Source organism: Schistocerca americana, chromosome 2, assembly GCF_021461395.2.
Source record: "Schistocerca americana isolate TAMUIC-IGC-003095 chromosome 2, iqSchAmer2.1, whole genome shotgun sequence".
Classification (NCBI taxonomy): Eukaryota; Metazoa; Arthropoda; class Insecta; order Orthoptera; family Acrididae; genus Schistocerca; species Schistocerca americana.
The window spans coordinates 549,932,207-549,949,598 of record NC_060120.1 but is presented as its reverse complement, the minus strand read 5'-3'; the positions used below and the strand labels follow the sequence as shown (position 1 = coordinate 549,949,598).

The 17,392-nt window shown below is 42.0% G+C and overlaps 1 protein-coding gene across 1 annotated transcript in view; it reads left to right on the top strand.

Moving 5' to 3' along the window:
* LOC124594160 (G-protein coupled receptor GRL101-like) overlaps positions 1 to 17,392 on the top strand; it is a 356,496-nt gene that overhangs the window by 129,885 nt on the left and 209,219 nt on the right. The window contains exons 8-9 of the mRNA XM_047132516.1: positions 15,547 to 15,669; positions 15,961 to 16,077. Of these exons, the coding sequence (XP_046988472.1) occupies positions 15,547 to 15,669; positions 15,961 to 16,077 (240 nt within the window). The remainder of the gene's footprint in view (positions 1 to 15,546; positions 15,670 to 15,960; positions 16,078 to 17,392) is intronic.

Here is a 17,392-nt window from a genome sequence, read left to right as displayed (position 1 = left end):
GAGCGCCACAATCAGGACTGCATACGACCGAGGCACACAGGGCCAACACCCGGCATCATGGTGTGGGGAGTGATCTCCTACACTGGCCGTACACCACTGGTGATCGTCGAGGGGACACTGAATAGTGCACGGTACATCCAAACCGTCATCGAACCCATCGTTCTACCATTCCTAGACCGGCAAGGGAACTTGCTGTTCCAACAGGACAATGCACGTCCGCATGTACCCCGTGCCACCCAACGTGCTCTAGAAGGTGTAAGTCAACTACACTGGCCAGCAAGATCTCCGGATCTGTCCCCCATTGAGCATGTTTGGGACTGGATGAAGCGTCGTCTCACGCGGTCTGCACGTCCAGCACGAACGCTGGTCCAACTGAGGCGCCAGGTGGAAATGGCATGGCAAGCCGTTCCACAGGACTACATCCAGCATCTCTACGATCGTCTCCATGGGAGAATAGCAGCCTGCATTGCTGCGAAAGGTGGATATACACTGTACTAGTGCCGACATTGTGCATGCTCTGTTGCCTGTGTCTATGTGCCTGTGGTTCTGTCAGTGTGATCATGTGATGTATCTGACCCCAGGAATGTGTCAATAAAGTTTCCCCTTCCTGGGATAATGAATTCACGGTGTTCTTATTTCAATTTCCAGGAGTGTATTCCATTAAAGTTGTTTTAAAGACGCTAAAATTTCGTTCAATTGATCTTCCAAGTACTCTGCTGTCTTGAAAGCATTGTAGTTTCATTTCAACCTCAAAGCTTTAATCTCCTTCCCTGAACTTTAATTCGTATCCTGATTTATCCTTGATTTCCTCAGCTACTTGCTTAATGAACGGACTGAATGACACTAAGTCCACGGCTCGGTCCCTTGTCAACTACCGTTTCCTTTTCGTGTCGTTTGACTCATTACAGCAGTCTGTTTTCTGTACAGGTTGCAGAAAGCTTCGCACCCTGGGTTGTATTTCTACTATCTTCATAATTTCAGGAAAGTATTGCAGTCATAACTGCGACAATATTTCTCTGCAGTTATCTTTTTCAAAATACTATCAACGTAAGTTAGCGTTTCTTCAACCTGTCTTCCAAGAATAAGGTCAGTATTGTCTCACGTGTTCCTACGTTTTTTGATATTTCAAACTGATCATCTTTATACTCGTCTGTAAACAATTCGTATCAGTATTTTACATCCACAACTTACTAAACGTTGTCATTTGATAATTCATGGTTTCTAAAATAACAGGACGCGAAAGCGAATTTGAACAACTCACCTTTAATGTATGCCACGTTCAGAAGAAAAATGTTTACATACCACGTGTCGTGTAGGTGGTGAAAGGTATATTTGTAGTAAGATTACCCTCTCCGAGGACGGGAATTCATCCCTCGGGGTCTTGCAGGCTCACGATCGATCTCCAAGGCATTAGCTGCGACAATAGAGCCATTACCTAGCAAACCGCAGCGCAGCAGCCGCAGGAATTATAACTAGGGCACGTGATGCAGCAAGCGGAGCGACACCACCGTAGCGTACGAAAAGCGTGTTCATTGTCACTCGCTATCCTTGTATCCCTGTGGAAAGTAACACGTGTCCTTCTTCATGTTTTCTTCTGTAATCCCATGCCTGAATTGAGTTGAATAGAGGAAAAAGGAAACGAAATAAATACACTACTGTCCATTACTTACGGATCACTGGGATTTATAAAAAGTACCGCCTCACCGCGCCGCTGTAAAAATTCAGCTGCGTCGGGAAAACAAAAATATACGTGCCACATGATAGTATGAGGCAGCGAAGGACACCTGCAAAAGATCGTTTGGGCAGATGTTTCTGAAAAAATGATTCTGACGAGGAATCCAAGGAAGGTGGTTTTATTGGAACCGAAGTCCGAACCAGAATTGGAAAATCGTTTTTTTTTTTTTGTATCAGTAGTTACGTAATTATGATTTCTCAGTTTCAAGAACTCTGCGTAAAATTATCATTTTATGTAGTCAAACAATCTAATTACGTTAATTAAAGGTTTCAGTGTCTAATAGAAGTACCTACACTGAAAATAAAAATTAATGACGTTTCTTGGATTTAGGATTCCACGTATTTTCAAACGATCTAACAGTGTTCGGAAAGGATAGGTTAAATACAGCTGGTGGTGTATTTACTGCAGTCAGAAGTAGTTTGCCTTGTAGTGAAATTGAAGTAGATAGTCCCTGTGAAATAGGATAGGTGGAAGTTATACCTGACAATCGCCCTAAACTATTAAATGGATCGTTTTACCAACCCTCCCCCCCCCCCCCCCTCCCCCAATGCCCCATTCAGAAGATGTAGTTGGTGAACAGTTCAAACTTGAGTCTCATTTCAAATAGGTACCCCACTCATACAATTATAGGCGGTGGTGACTTCAATCTATCCTCGATATGCTGGAAAAAATTATACGTTTAAAGCCGGCGGCAGGCATGAAACGTCATCCGAAATCGTACTGAATGCTTTCCCAGAAAATTATTATGAACAATAGTTCATGAGCCCACACGAATCGTAAATGGTTGAAAAAGCATACTTGACTTCTTAGCATCAAATATTCCTGGACAAATAGTGAGTTCCGTGACGAATACAGGGATTAGCGACCACAAGGCAGTTGCTGCTAGGCTGAATGCCGTAACACCTACTACCGCAAAGTATATCTATTTAAAAAGCTGATAAAAATGCTCTTAATGCCGTTTTAAGGGACAGTCTTCACTCCTTCCGATCTGGTCAGGTAAGCATAGAAAAGTTTTGGAATGATTTCAGAGAGATAGTATCGGCAGCAATTGAGAGATACATACCACATAAATGAATAAGTGATGGTCCTGATCCCCCATGGTACACAAAACGGGTCAGATCGTTGTTGCAGAAGCAGCAGAAAAAGCATGCCAAATTTAATAGAATGCTAAATCCCCAAGACTGACAAAGTTTTGCAGAAGTTCGAAATATAAAGCGTACTTGCTTTTAATAATTTGCACAATAGAACTCTGTCTGGAAATCTGGCAGAAAACTTAAAGAGATTCTGGTCATACAAAAGCACACCAGTGACAAGGCACAAACAATACCTTCACTGCGCGATAACACGGTTAAGTCACTGATGATAGTGCCACTAGATCAGAGTTATTAAACACAGTTTCCCGAAACTCCTTTACCAAACAAGACGAAGTAAATATTCCTGAATTCCAATCAAGAACAACTGCCGAGATGAGAAACATAGAAGCAGATATCCTCGGGGTAACGAAGCAGCTTAAATCAGTTAATAAAGGCAAGGCCTCCGGTCCAGACTGTATAATAGTGAGGCTCCCCTCAGAGTATGCTGATAAAATAGCTCCATCGTTAGCAATTATATACAACAGCTCGCTCACAGAAATATATATATAAAAAAAATGGTTAAAATGGCTCTGAGCACTATGCTACGTAACATCTGAGGTCATCAGTCGCCTAGAACTAATTAAACCTAACTAACCTAAGGACATCACACACATCCATGCCCGAGGCAGGATTCGAACCTGCGGCCGTAGCGGTCGCGCGGTTCCAGACTGAAGCGCCTAGAACCGCTCGGCCACTCCGGCCGGCAGAAAGATCCATACCTAAAGATTGGAAAATTGCTCAGGCGACACCAATACCCCGAAAAGGAAAGTAAGAGTACTCCGCTCAATGACAGGCCCATATCACTAACGTCGATTTGATGTAGAGTTTTGGAACATATATTGTATTCGAACATTATGAAGTACATCGAAGAAAACGATTTATTGACACATAGCACGGATTCAGAAAATATCGTTCTTGCGAAGCACAACTAACTCTTTATACTCATGAAGTTATGAGTGCTATCGACAGGAGATGTCAAATTGATTTCACATTTCTAGATTTCCAGAAGGCTTTTGACACCGTTCATCACAAAAGTCTTCTAACCAAACTGCGTACCTATAAAATATCGCCTCAGTTGTGCCACTGGATTCGTGATTTCTTCTCAGAAAGGTCACAGTTCTTAGTAATAGACGGAAAGTCATCCAGTAAAACAGAAGTAATACTCAGTGTTCCACAGGGAAGTGTTATTGGCCCTCTATTGTTCCTGATCTATATTAACAACATAGGAGACAATCTGAGTAGCCGTCATAGATTGTTTGCGGATCATGCTGTCATTTGGCGTCTTGTAAAGTCATCAGATGACCAAAACGAATTGCAAAATGATTTAGATAAGATATGTGTATGGTGCGAAAAGTGGCAATTGACCCTGAGTAAAGGAAAGTGTGAAGTTATCCACATGAGTACTAAAAGAAATACGTTAAATTTAGATTACACGATAAGTCACACAAACCCGAAGGCTGTAAATTCAACTAAATACTTAGGGATTACAATTACAAATAACCTAAATTGGAACTATCACATAGATAATATTGTGGGTAGAGCAAACAAAAGACTACGATTCATTGGTAGAACACTTAGAAGGTACAACAGGTCTACTAAAGAGACTGCTTATACCACGCTTGTCAGCCCTATACTGAAGTATTGCTGTGCGGTGTGGGATCCGCATCAGGTGGGACTGACGGATGACATCGAAAAAGTACAAAGAAGGGCAGCTCGTTTTGTATTATCGCGAAATAGGGGAGATAGTGTCACAGACATGATACATGAATTGGAGTGGCAGTCATTAAACAAAGGCATTTTCGTTGCGACGGGATCTTCTCATGAAATTTCAATCACCAGTTCTCTCCTCGATTGGGAAAACATTCTGTTGGAACCCACTTACATAGGAAGAAATGATCATCACAATAAAATAAGAGAAATCAGGGCTCGAACAGAAAATTTTTTACCGCGTGCCGTTCGAGAGTGAAATGGTAGAGAGACAGCTGGAAGGTAGTTCATTGAACCCTCTGCCAGGCGCTTTGTTGTGAGTAGCAGAGTAATCACGTAGATGTAGTTGAAGATGTACTTCTGAATAAAGGTTTTTTCATATTTACCGGTTTCTCAGTTCATGTAGCATGACAGAGATTGAGAATGGTGTAGTAACACTTCCATCTTTTTCTCATTGTTCTACAGTGTTTACGGATTTTAAATGTCCTTCCAAAGAAAGTGAAGCGCCCAGAACGCGGGAGAGGAAATATGAATACGACGCCATTCATCAATAGTCCATGCTTTCTGCCAATGGCACCTCGGCCTTTTGTGTTATTGTGCTACCGGCAGGCTACGCAAGGAACGGTAATTCTCTGAGTGAACTGTTGCTAGCCTCAGACACACAGAATGTTGCACGGAATCCTGCCACAGATTCGAAGAGGTTACGATGTTCTTGGAGCACAATACGGCGATCCTGCATTGTAGTTGTCAGATGCGATCGACCGGGACGTAGGCCTTCATTTTCCCTTACAGTCTGAAGTCGGACCACTGTCACATCCGAGTGCCCCACAAATCTGGATATCCACTATTGGACCAGCTGGTCAAGTAGAGAACCGCAATGAAGCCCCTTTCAAACACTGTCGTGTGCTGTGAACGCTCCCTCACATGAGTACGCGGCATCTCTGTTTCTTCCGTAGTGATCGCATAAGATCTGACACTTGTCACGTCCCTTGCATACACTACCACGGCTGGTAATAGCACTAAACATAACAAGACTAATGCACTGCCACAGAGAGTTGCAACTCTAACAACATACATACCTGCCGATGGTGTATACTTGTACGAAGGTAGGCTGACATCCGACCATGCCTTCTTCACACTTCTCTTAATCATCGTCAGCAGCGGCAGACAGATGCCGATGTCTTACACATAGAATAACTAAACAGTACACGAATGACTGAAATTAAAGACTAGCTATGAAAACCTTTCGATCTTCTGGTCGTCACGTGAAAGGTGCTTGTTGTATATTTATAGTTCCCCCATCCCATACATTCTTCTATTTTACATAAGGCGCTTAGAGAAAATTTTATTAATCCACACAACAGCGCACATACATGTGGCGATTACCAAACAGCGGCACTCCTTTTTCGTCGGCTGAGGCAGATAGGGAGAAAGCATCGTAAATGAGCATAGAGCTGACACCGTTATCGCTGCTATCAGATGTTTTGATTTTAGAAGTTTGAAGTTCAAACTCTGAATCTTCACCTTCGGTAAAATGTATCTTCCAAAATAACAAAAATCCGAGGTTAAGAAATTTCGCAGTCAGCACCAAATACTCGTTACCGCTGTAGTTCTGAACAGATCAAAACGTCGTATGACATTACATGTCGCCAGATAATTGGCACCTTAATTGGCAGCACACAGAACATTACACAACAGCGTAACAGGCAGTAGAATCGTTATCTGGCCATAATTGGCCGCAGACGTCCGTCCGCCAAAGCGCAGCCTAAACTCTCTGAGGGGCAAGAATATTTTTTTGAAGGAAAAGATATGATTTTTCAAAATTATAAAACTTCTTAACAAACAGAACAATTTATTTTAATGTAGATTTACAATATTTTGCCCACTTCTTTAATTATAAGCAGTTACATTGTGGTTACCTCTGTTAACAGCTGCCGGCCGATGTGGCCGAGCGGTTCTACGCGCTACAGTCTGGAACCGCGCGACCGCTACAGTCGCAGGTTCGAATCCTGCCTCGGGCATGGATGTGTGTGATGTCCTTAGGTTGGTTAGGTTTAAGTACGTTCTAGGGGACTGATGACCTCAGAAGTTAAGTCCCATAGCGCTCAGAGCCATTTGAACCATTTGTTAACCGCCGCCCATAATATTTATTTGTTGACAGACTGCGACTGGTGAAATGAAAAAGATTTCGTAGGATATTATTTACACAAGCAGCTCACAGCTACATTATTATTGAGACTGAAATGTCTAAAAGCAAGTTTTGCCTTTTTTTAGACAAAGAGACACATTACATGTTGAACACACCAGTCTCTCACTATCCGTGTTCCCACTCACATTTCTAGTTTTTCTTTCGTTAATTTTTCTGTATAAATTAGTAACTTCAAATTATATGTATATTCACCACACAGCATCCGTATTTCATACCGTCTTTCATAGCCCTTCTCCTCATTTACTACGCCATTGAGCTTCTAGCTCTTAATTTCTCCATTGAATGCTTTTTGATAAGGTCGATAGTATTTTGCAAATCTTTCATCGAAATTTCAACAAATGGCCTAATTCTATAGAGCTTGTCAAAATCGGTCTGTCCTACTTTAGACATCATCAAGTTCTCATTTGAATGTGCGTGACTCAGGAGGAAACTGAATCGTTTTACAGTCATCAATCCACGTATATATGACTAATTTAAATCTTGAGATGAGGACCGGTAAGCTCAATAACTTGGTAATTTTTTGACATTCATAAATACATTAATGTTTATGATATCTCTGATCTTCAGTAGTTTGGGTGAAATACTTCCCTAATTTGTGGCAATCTTATTGACGTGAACTGTTACATATTTTACCACTTTATTACTAAAAAAATTCACCAAATATTTTACATCTACATACATCTACATTTATACTCCGCAAGCCACCCAACGGTGTGTGGCGGAGGGCACTTAACGTGCCACTGTCATTACCTCCCTTTTCTGTTCCAGTCGCGTATGGTTCGCGAGAAGAACGACTGTCTGAAATCCTCCGTGCGCGCTCGAATCTCTCTAATTTTACATTCGTGATGTCCTCGGGAGGTATAAGTAGGGGGAAGCAATATATTCGATACCTCATCCAGAAACGCACCCTCTCGAAACCTGGCGAGCAAGCTACACCGCGATGCAGAGCGCCTCTCTTGCAGAGTCTGCCACTTGAGTTTATTAAACATCTCCGTAACGCTATCACGGTTACCAAATAACCCTGTGACGAAACGCGCCGCTCTTCTTTGGATCTTCTCTATCTCCGCCGTCAACCCGATCTGGTACGGATCCCACACTGATGAGCAATACTCAAGTATATGTCGAACGAGTGTTTTGTAAGCCACCAACTTTGTTGATGGACTACATTTTCTAAGGACTCTCCCAATGATTCTCAACCTGGTGTCCGTGGTAACGAATGAAAGTTCTACATCTACATCTACATCTACATCTACATCTACGTGGATACTCTGCAGATCACATTTAAGTGCCTGGCAGAGGGTTCATCGAACCACCTTCACAATTCTCTATTATTCCAAACCCGTTTAGCGCGCAGAATGAATGAACACCTATATCTTTCTGTACGAGCTCTGATTTCCCTTATTTTATCGTGGTGATCATTTCTCTCTATGTAGGTCGGTGTCAACAAAATATTTTTCATTCGGAGGAGAAAGTTGGTGACTTGAATTTCGTGAGAAGATTCTGTCGCAACGAAAAACGCCTTTCTTTTAATGATGTCCAGCCCAAATCCTGTATCATTTCTGTGACACTCTCTCCAATACTTCGCGATAATACAAAACGTGCTGCCCTTCTTTGAACTTTATCGATGTACTCTGTCAGTCCTATCTGGTAAGGATCCCACACGGTGCAGCAGTATTCTAAAAGAGGACGGACAAGCGTAGTGCAGGCAGTCTACTTAGTAGTTCTGTTGCATTTTATAAGTGTCCTGCCAATAAACGCACTCTTGGTTAGCATTCCCCACAACATTTTCTATGTGTTCCTTCCAATTTAAGTTGTTCGTAATTGTAATATCTAGTTGTAGCTATATATGAAGATAGTATCTGTTCCTGAAGAACAGATGGTACCTGTTCATTCGGGAAGAGATACTACCTTCATATATAGTTAAAATACGGCTACCCGGCCTTTGACCTTCTTGGCGAACGCACACGCTATGCCCAAACTCGTACGGGACATGGTAGATTAATCTGCCACGAGTAATGAGTGTGATGAGCAAACATCTATTAGGGGGATTAGGTATGTAGTGGTGTGGACATGTCGGGAATGTGGGCCTAACGGGGAGCGTGCAAGTGGTAAATCCCTGTAGGCGCAGTATCCTCTGTGCCCAAGATGGATAGAGCGTCTGTCCTGTAAGCAAGAGATCCCGGGTTCGAGTCCCGGTCGGGGCACACACATTTTCAACATGTCCCCAGTGATGTATATCAAAGCCTGTTTGCAGCTAGGGCGTCGATTTAATTATAATTTGAACCTAGTTATAGCCTGGATGCGCGATAGTTAGCAGCACTAACCAAGATTAAAGAAACAAGAATATGAAAAGTCTCACTTAACTAATGCATTGAAATTCTTTGGCATGAATAAAATGACGTATGATAATAGTTACTTGAAAATAAAAGTAGTATATATGAGAAAACTCTGATACTCAAAACATCACCAAATAAGTCAGGAGAAACCGCTTCAAGCCAGCAAACGAACGGTAATGTGCCAACAATACGAAAGCGCAACGTGTGATATCCAGTTTCATGCTATATAGCGAGAACTCTTTTAACTAACTGCGTTCCCCAGAACGAGAAATGCTGTCATAACCAGCTACTACGCGTCTTAAAATAGTTGGTTAACATCGACAGCCATCGCCCCTAAAAGAGCGGAGTCTCCGAGATAAATCAGTGTTATGGGCACTGTAGCCTCGCGGAACAAGCAGAATGTAATCGAAAATGTGTTGATGCACAGGTCAGGAAAAATGCTGCTATCTTCTCTAAATTTGTTTATGGGAAGGAGAAGCGGACAACAATGCTGATTTCGACGACGTAAAAATCATGAAGTGTGCTCTTAGATAGCAATTTCTGCTAACTACACTACTTGATCAGACGTATCCGGATACCTGGCTGAAAATGACTTACAAGTTCGTAGCACCCTCCATCGGTAATGCTGGAATTTAATATGGTGTTCGCCCAACCTGAGCCTTGATGAGAGCTTCCACTTTCGCAGGCATACGTTCAATCAGGTGCTGGAAGGTTTCTTGGGGAATGGTAGCCGATTCTACACGGATTGCTGCACTGGAGAGAGGTATCGATGTAGGTCGGTCAGGCCTGGCCCGAATTCGAAGTTCCAAAACTCCCAAAGGTGTTCTGTACGATTCAGGTCAAGGCTCTGTGCAGGCCAGATCATTACAGGGATGTAATTGTCGTGTAACCACTCCGCCACGGGATGTGCTTTATGAACAGATGCTCGATCGTGTTGAAAGATGCAATCGCCATCCCGGAATAGCTCTCCAACAGTTGGAAGCAATAAGGCGCTTAAAACATCAATGTAGGCCTGTGCTGTGATAGTGCCACGCAAAACAACAAGGGGTGCAAACCCCCTCCGTGAAAAACACGACCACACCATAACACCTCCGCCTCCGAATTTTACTGTTGGCACTACACACGCTGGCAGATGTCGTTCACCGGTCATTCGCCAAACGCACAACCTGCCATCGGATCGCCACATTGTGTACCGTGAATCGTCACTCCACAGAACGTATTTGCACTGTTCAATCGTTCATTTTTCACCCTCCTTACACCAAGCGAGGCGTCGTTTGGCATTTACCGGCGAGATCTGTGGTTTATGAGCAGCCGCTCGACCATGAAATCCAAGATTTCTCACCTCCCACATAACTGTCATAGTACTTGCAGTGGATCCTGATGCAGTTTGGAACTCTTGTGTGATGGTCTGGATAGATATCTGGCTATTACATATTACGACCCTCTTCAACTGTCGACGGCCTCTGTCAGTGAACAGATGAGTTCGGCCTGTACACTTTTGTGCTGTACGTCTCCCTTTACTTTTTCACTTCACTATCACATCGGAAACATTGGACCTAGGGATGTTTAGGAGTGTGGAAATCTCCCGTACAGACGTATGACACAAGCGACATCCAATCACCTGACCACGTTCGAAGTTCGTGTGTTCCGCGGAGCGCCCCATTCTGCTCTCTCACGATGTCTAACGACTACTGAGGTCGCTGAGATGGGGTATCCGGCAGTAGGTGGCAGCACAATGCACCTAATATGAGATACGTGTGTTTTTGGGGTAGTCCGGATACTTTTATTCACATAGTGTATAAAGAGCAACAGAGATACTAACTCTGAGCAATTCTTGTTGACAAGAGTACAGTTCAACAGCGAAATTCCTAGAATAAACAGACTGTCTAGGTGATTGAGTTGTGTTTCTCATCTCGTGCGGACAGAAACCAGACTGTCACTTTGTTTTTTAATTGTACCTGTCTACTTATTGTGTGTCTTCATCCGCATCGTCACCGCAGTGTTTTTATATTTTAAATTCCACAACTTGACGCCATTTTACAGTTTTTTATAATGTCACCGTTTTATCGCCTTTTTTCTTGTGTTGTTTATATTCTCGTTATGTATTTTCAACTTTCCTGTAGGCTGTTGAGCAGCATATTACGCTGCTGCCAGTCCGCCAGTGGGGGCGGGGGAATCGAAATGCAATAAAGAGGAAAGAAACTGCACATCGAAGATTTTTATGGATACGTGGTTCATCAGAATGTAGTGCGGTAGTAGTTTATTTATAGGAGACGTGCATAGATACATATCTGACTGTTAATAAATGCTGGTGGCATAATGTGGGAAGCTTTGACGAGCAAAAAGTGGCGGTTAGGTGTAATGTTGTTGCTAAAAGTTAAACGCGTAACAGCGCTCCTATTATAATGCTACCGAACATACGCCGACGCTATCTCTGTCTCTCTGTTTATCGGCCGTTAACGTTACTGTACTTACATTACGTTCGAGACCTCAGTTTACATTGCGAGACATACAATTTAAAGTGTTACAAACTCGCAGAGCTTACACAAATGACATGTGCAGCTGTTTTAGCGTATCAGTTAGCTGTGAAAGGAGTTTGTAAGTAAGGTTTTTCCCGGAACTGCGAAAACTGCTCGGTCAGAAAGCGTGAGCACTGCGAGAAGTTAGCAGTGGATATGACAACCCTGCAAGTAATTAAGGCAGGACTTATTGGTGTAGCTAAAATAGCGAATTTACAGGGAAAACAAGTCTTACACATAGAGCACTCCGTAACGCGGGTATTTATTTATTCATTGGAAATTTAAAGAACTATTACTCGATATTTTAAAACAGATCGTCTATACTACGCTTTTCGTTTGTCATCTTTTCTGTGTGTGTAATTTTCTTTTTCTATCTGCGGCATCTAGCACGGAATAATACTTTTTTAAAAATAAAAATAATTTGAGACTGAAAAATAAATAAAATTTTGTTGCTTTGAGACGAATGTAAAATGGTGATAAGATAGAGGCCACATTTTTTTGTGCCATCACTGAAAGTGACAGGCGGTAAACACCTCGGAATGGTTTCTTCAACCTCTGACCGCCAGTGACAACATAATAGTTTATACATAGTAGTAGAGAAATTGTATTGCTAACCCTATGCATTAAGATCAGGTATTCCATGCCTGTGAGCAGTGTGCTGACCACACGCCCCTCCTATCCGCATCCTCAGCTGAGGATGACACGGTGGTCGGATGGTCCCAATGGGCCACTGGTGGCTTGAAGACGGAGAGCTTTTATTCCATGCCTGTACAGCAGTAGGTGCTTTGTTGGGTGGATACCTCAAACATACCACGAATCATTCACAATATCGTCAACAGCTTTTCGAGAAATGGTAATTAACACAGGGCAATTATTATGTTAGTGATTAACACAAAAAAAATTTATACCGATTTATTAAGACAAAGTTGCTTTTTGATTTAAATATAAAAGTAGTTCTCTGTTATGCATGCTAGAACTCTAGAAGAGAGAATTACAGTAATATGCTGCTTGCTAATACACGCGGAGACAAATTAAAGAAATGCACGCAAAGCCCAGAATTCCAAGGGAAACGAAATTACACTTAAACTGCGAATATAATACGACAGGGCGACTCACTGATGAGTCAGCTTGCTTGGTCTTATCTTGTGTTATGCTTCTTTGAGAAAAAACTTATAAAGAAACATTAAAAAACCTTATATTATGGTAACCTGCCGTTGTGCGGTTGTCAGTAATATTACTAACCATATCTATTTATTTAAAGAAATTGCACGTGTCTCAGTGAATTCTACAGTAAAATTTTCAACCAGATGGGAAAACATGTGGCCATTGCCTACAACTTTCTGTAAACATTATTTCAGCATCTCGATCTTGACATATTTATTAGGTCGCACCTGCAAAGCAGTGACCAGATTTCCAAACTGAACTGCTGTCGTACTTTTCTTATAAATCTGTGTCAGTGACGCAGATATGGACCTGCTCTGCGACACAAATCGTGTCACTCTTAGCACTTGTAGTCTGAGTTAAAACTTTGGAAAGCTGCGCCAGACAATGATATGTGCCTACTTTCCGTATAATTTGTTTCTCTCTTCACAGCCCGCGATGACCAGCGTCGTCGTCAGATTATCGATTTCAGTCAGTGTTCACCGTCTTCAGATCCACAGGAAACAGGAGAACCAAATACAATTATTGGGCAACCTTTATTTTGTAAATAATAAATTACGATTTAATGTAAAGATGTTACTCTCATATAAGTAGAATACATGAGCTTACAAATATGAACAAGCATTCCTATTTAAAATTTAAGCCAGAGTGGCATTTGTGTGTTTCTAGTAGTTTGTGTTCTTTTGACACCCCGTAGGTACTTATGAATAATTCTGTACCGATAATGTTCGACATAGGCTCTATGCAGAATCTGCCAAGGGTAAACACGCAACAGTCCCGGTCAGAGACTTGAACTGCAAGGTGAATTCCAACAACATAAGAAAAGCTTACACTTGCTCGAGTTATTGGCCGTCAGAGACTCAGAGCAGTTGGTCTGTGTATCACACATCGAGCTCACGACTAAGCAGAAATTCGCCCGTTTCGTGCGGTTTCAGTTTTTATAATGCATCGGGTGTCATTTTCGTCGACTGGACGGATAACCACTAATGATCCTTCGTTATTCCTCCTATCACACGTTTGTGGAAGAGAGAGAGAGAGAGAGAGAGAGAGACAGAGATAGAGAGAGAGTTAAGTGAAACAGTACCGGAAAAATGCAGAACGAGGAAAAAAAGTGAAGCTTCACGTCCACTACTCTGTATTTAGCACTGGTCCTCCCAATTGCGAGTCCAGTGTCATAAACTGCGCCACCTGTCTCGATCTCGTAGAAAGAGGGAGCGCACATTAATGGTAGTGGAACCCTGGTGTGGAGGGCATTATGTTTTTTATGCAAATGCACATTTCAACCCGCACGTCTTCATTGGTAGCCACAAATTATTCTACCTACCGGAGACAAACTGGAAACACATATGACAGGGTCCAGAAGAACAGTTCGCGAGAGTCCTCTTTATCGAGGGGAATGCTCGTCTCCGCATGGAGCTACCGTTTCAGGTGAACACCGTGCCGGGGAAGATAGCCGAAGCACTTTTAACATCTTAATGTTCGGATAATAAGTTGCTGTCTTTTTAATCTAAGAACAGATGATCAATGTAGCTAGCCGTTATCTCTGTGTAATGTCTTGTCTGTATAGACGCGTATCTGCTGTCTTTAAGATCCCTTCACCTTCACACACAAGTCTATACAATAAAGTAAGGCCCTCCCAGTTCTTGGCTGATCCGTGATAAGACAGGCGAAAAATTAGACTAATGGAGGATTATTAGTATTATCTCCATTTTCATTCGCTCTCTCTCTTTCTCTCCTTTATCTATGTATAGTTTTTAATATAAGATTTGATTACGTGATATAGTGATAAAAAGAATCAACCAAATAGAATCTTTGGTGTAGTCCTTCGTCTTGGTAATCAGCGGCTGGCTTGCTGTAAGAGATCTTTATATTTATTTTTAATGTTAAACACTGCAGCCAGTCGGGAGAATCAATCGTTTGGACAATTTGTTCCTTTTACGAAAGATTGCGAATTCCAGATGTGTACGAAGCCTTTTTGGACGACTTAACACAGACTCAGTGATTGCAGGCTCTCTTCGACACAGCTGAAACTTCCCCACTAATTACAGGGCCAACGTGGTCAACAAATGATTCAGAAAAAACTCATTCGTTCATTCACTCCAGAACAAAAAAGTCACAAGCCTTATTTATGGAGGAAATCGTGTATTAAATCCATCTCCATTACATGTCAAGATCTCCTGTGATTCCGCGCCTTAATTATTTTCCTTTTACAATCTCTTTCTCTTCAAAACAAAGCACCAACGACACAAATGTTAATTGGCTCGCTTTAGCGAGAAGAAAAGCAGAATATGTATCTCTCATAAACACGTCAATCCCTCGACAGAACTCCAGAAGCTGTCCGAGTTACCACTCTAACAACCATGGAGAATGCATATATGCATCTCTGTTATTTCAAAGAATAAATGCACTGGAAAATACTTTGGCGTCGACGAGCTGTCGCCGCATATATTACGAGAAAATCAGATCAGATAACTTTTTCAAAGTAAATGAATGTGGATGGTTTGATAGAAAATGATTAATTGGTGCGTGGTGGAGGGTATTTGCTTTGGGGACATTACAATCTGACTGTCCTGCTAGATTTCTCTAAGTGAAATCTACACAGGTGTAGAACGTGTGATGAAGAACAGGCTGGTGTAAGCAATAAAATACAATACAATAAAACGGTCCTTTAAGATCACTATATAGTCGCCAGGTGTGGAGAACAGCCTGGTGCGCTTCCTTGATGTGTCGGTGCCACTGCCCACAGCGTCGTCGTCTGTGGTCCTGACGGGGCAGTGGTTCACGTGCTCCGAGGGCCGGATGATCCCGCAGGAGCTGCGCTGCGACTTCAAGTGGGACTGCCTGCTGGGCGAGGACGAGGAGGGCTGCGGTGAGTCTCTCTGCTTGTGTCAACTGAGCTGCCACCGACACGCACACACACTCGCACAGTACGACCAAACCTTTTCCTATGATGACAGCTTAAATAACGGTTTTCCACACTGAATGTTTGCATAGGGTAACCATCATTGCTTTCCATTAGCTATAGTTGCTTAAATAACGAGGGCGATGGCCTGATATGTTTACTAGTGATTAGTTGGTAATGTATTTAGTTGATCCTTAGGCCGAGAGTTGGTGAAAGTGGAAACTAACACAGTAACACAGAACACGAAATTTTTTACAGAACGGATCCCGTGTTCTAAAAACGAATTCACGTGCAGCAATGGCCAATGCATCCCTATTGAAAGCCAATGTGATTTGAGATTTGACTGCTGGGACAAGAGTGACGAATTTAACTGCAGTAAGTACTCACATATAGATACATTTTACTACATTACAAATCCCATAAGTCGATTGCAGAGTGTAAAATGCTATATTATTTCAAAAATCACGAGGTGTTAACTTCGTGTCATTGTAAATATTTTAACTACTATGGATTCTGCATCATTAATTCGTTATAGTTACCATTTTCACTGGCATAAGAGTTTAGATATTTAACAAGCTTTTATGTACATGTTTTACTTACACTAAGGTACTTTGAATTGTTAAATAATTGAAAAACATTTTAAGTATCATGTTGCGTCTTCTTTTACAATGTAAAATTCTGAGACTGGTATTTATTGCTCTTATAGCCTCCAAACATGTATACGTTCCTTGGCAACATAATTTCTGTCAGTTTTTTATGTACATTAAACTGCGTCAGTAGAATCAATTTTTTCATGCATTTTTTAACTAACTACAGGCTCAACGGGACAGAATAGTCGTTGAGGTGAACCATTCGCTTCATTACTTTACATTCCACTCAGTTCCACAGTCCTCCCTCCAAACGCATAAATGCTATTGGCACTGCTGTAGATATTTTCCAATTTTATGATTAAGCATATCTCTGAGCCACAACTTTATTTTTGCATTTGTAATACCATGAGGGATTGTTGTTTGCATCGTAATAGATCCCTCAGTTATAGACTGAAGGAAAGAAGGAGCATTAGGATTTACCGTCGCGTCTACTACAAAGTCCGCCGGCCGCGGTGGCCCTGCGGTTCTAGGCACTTCAGTCCGGAACCGCGCGACTGCTACGGTCGCAAGTTCGAATCCTGCCTTGGGCATGGATGTGTGGAGTCCTTAGGTTAGTTAGGGTTAAGTAGTTCTAATTTCTAGGGGACTGATGACCTCAGATGTTGAGTCCCATAGTGCTCAGAGCCATTTTCGAACTACAAGGTCCATAGAGACGGTCAGCTCTGAACTGATTAAAACTTAAAAGATTTAAGTGTCTACTATAGAAAATGTTCGACGAAGTAATGCACCAGCACAATAGAGTAGTTACTCGGAAGTTTCTAATCATTAGACAATGTGCAGTACCTCTTTCAGTTCGTCCTCCTCGGATCACAAAAACGCATAATCGATACCGACTGTGGAGCGTGCATAAGCAATAAACGGGGCGAGTTATTCATAAAAAAATATATTGCTAGGATCGCACCGCTGCAGTGAGTCAAAAATCGCTGTTACAAGTACTTTCCTTCTGCTTCAATTCTTCGAAATGAAGGGAAGGACAATCATTCAAATTTATGCTAAAATTTTGAGAATTTAGACACCTTATGCGGCACATGATACGCCGA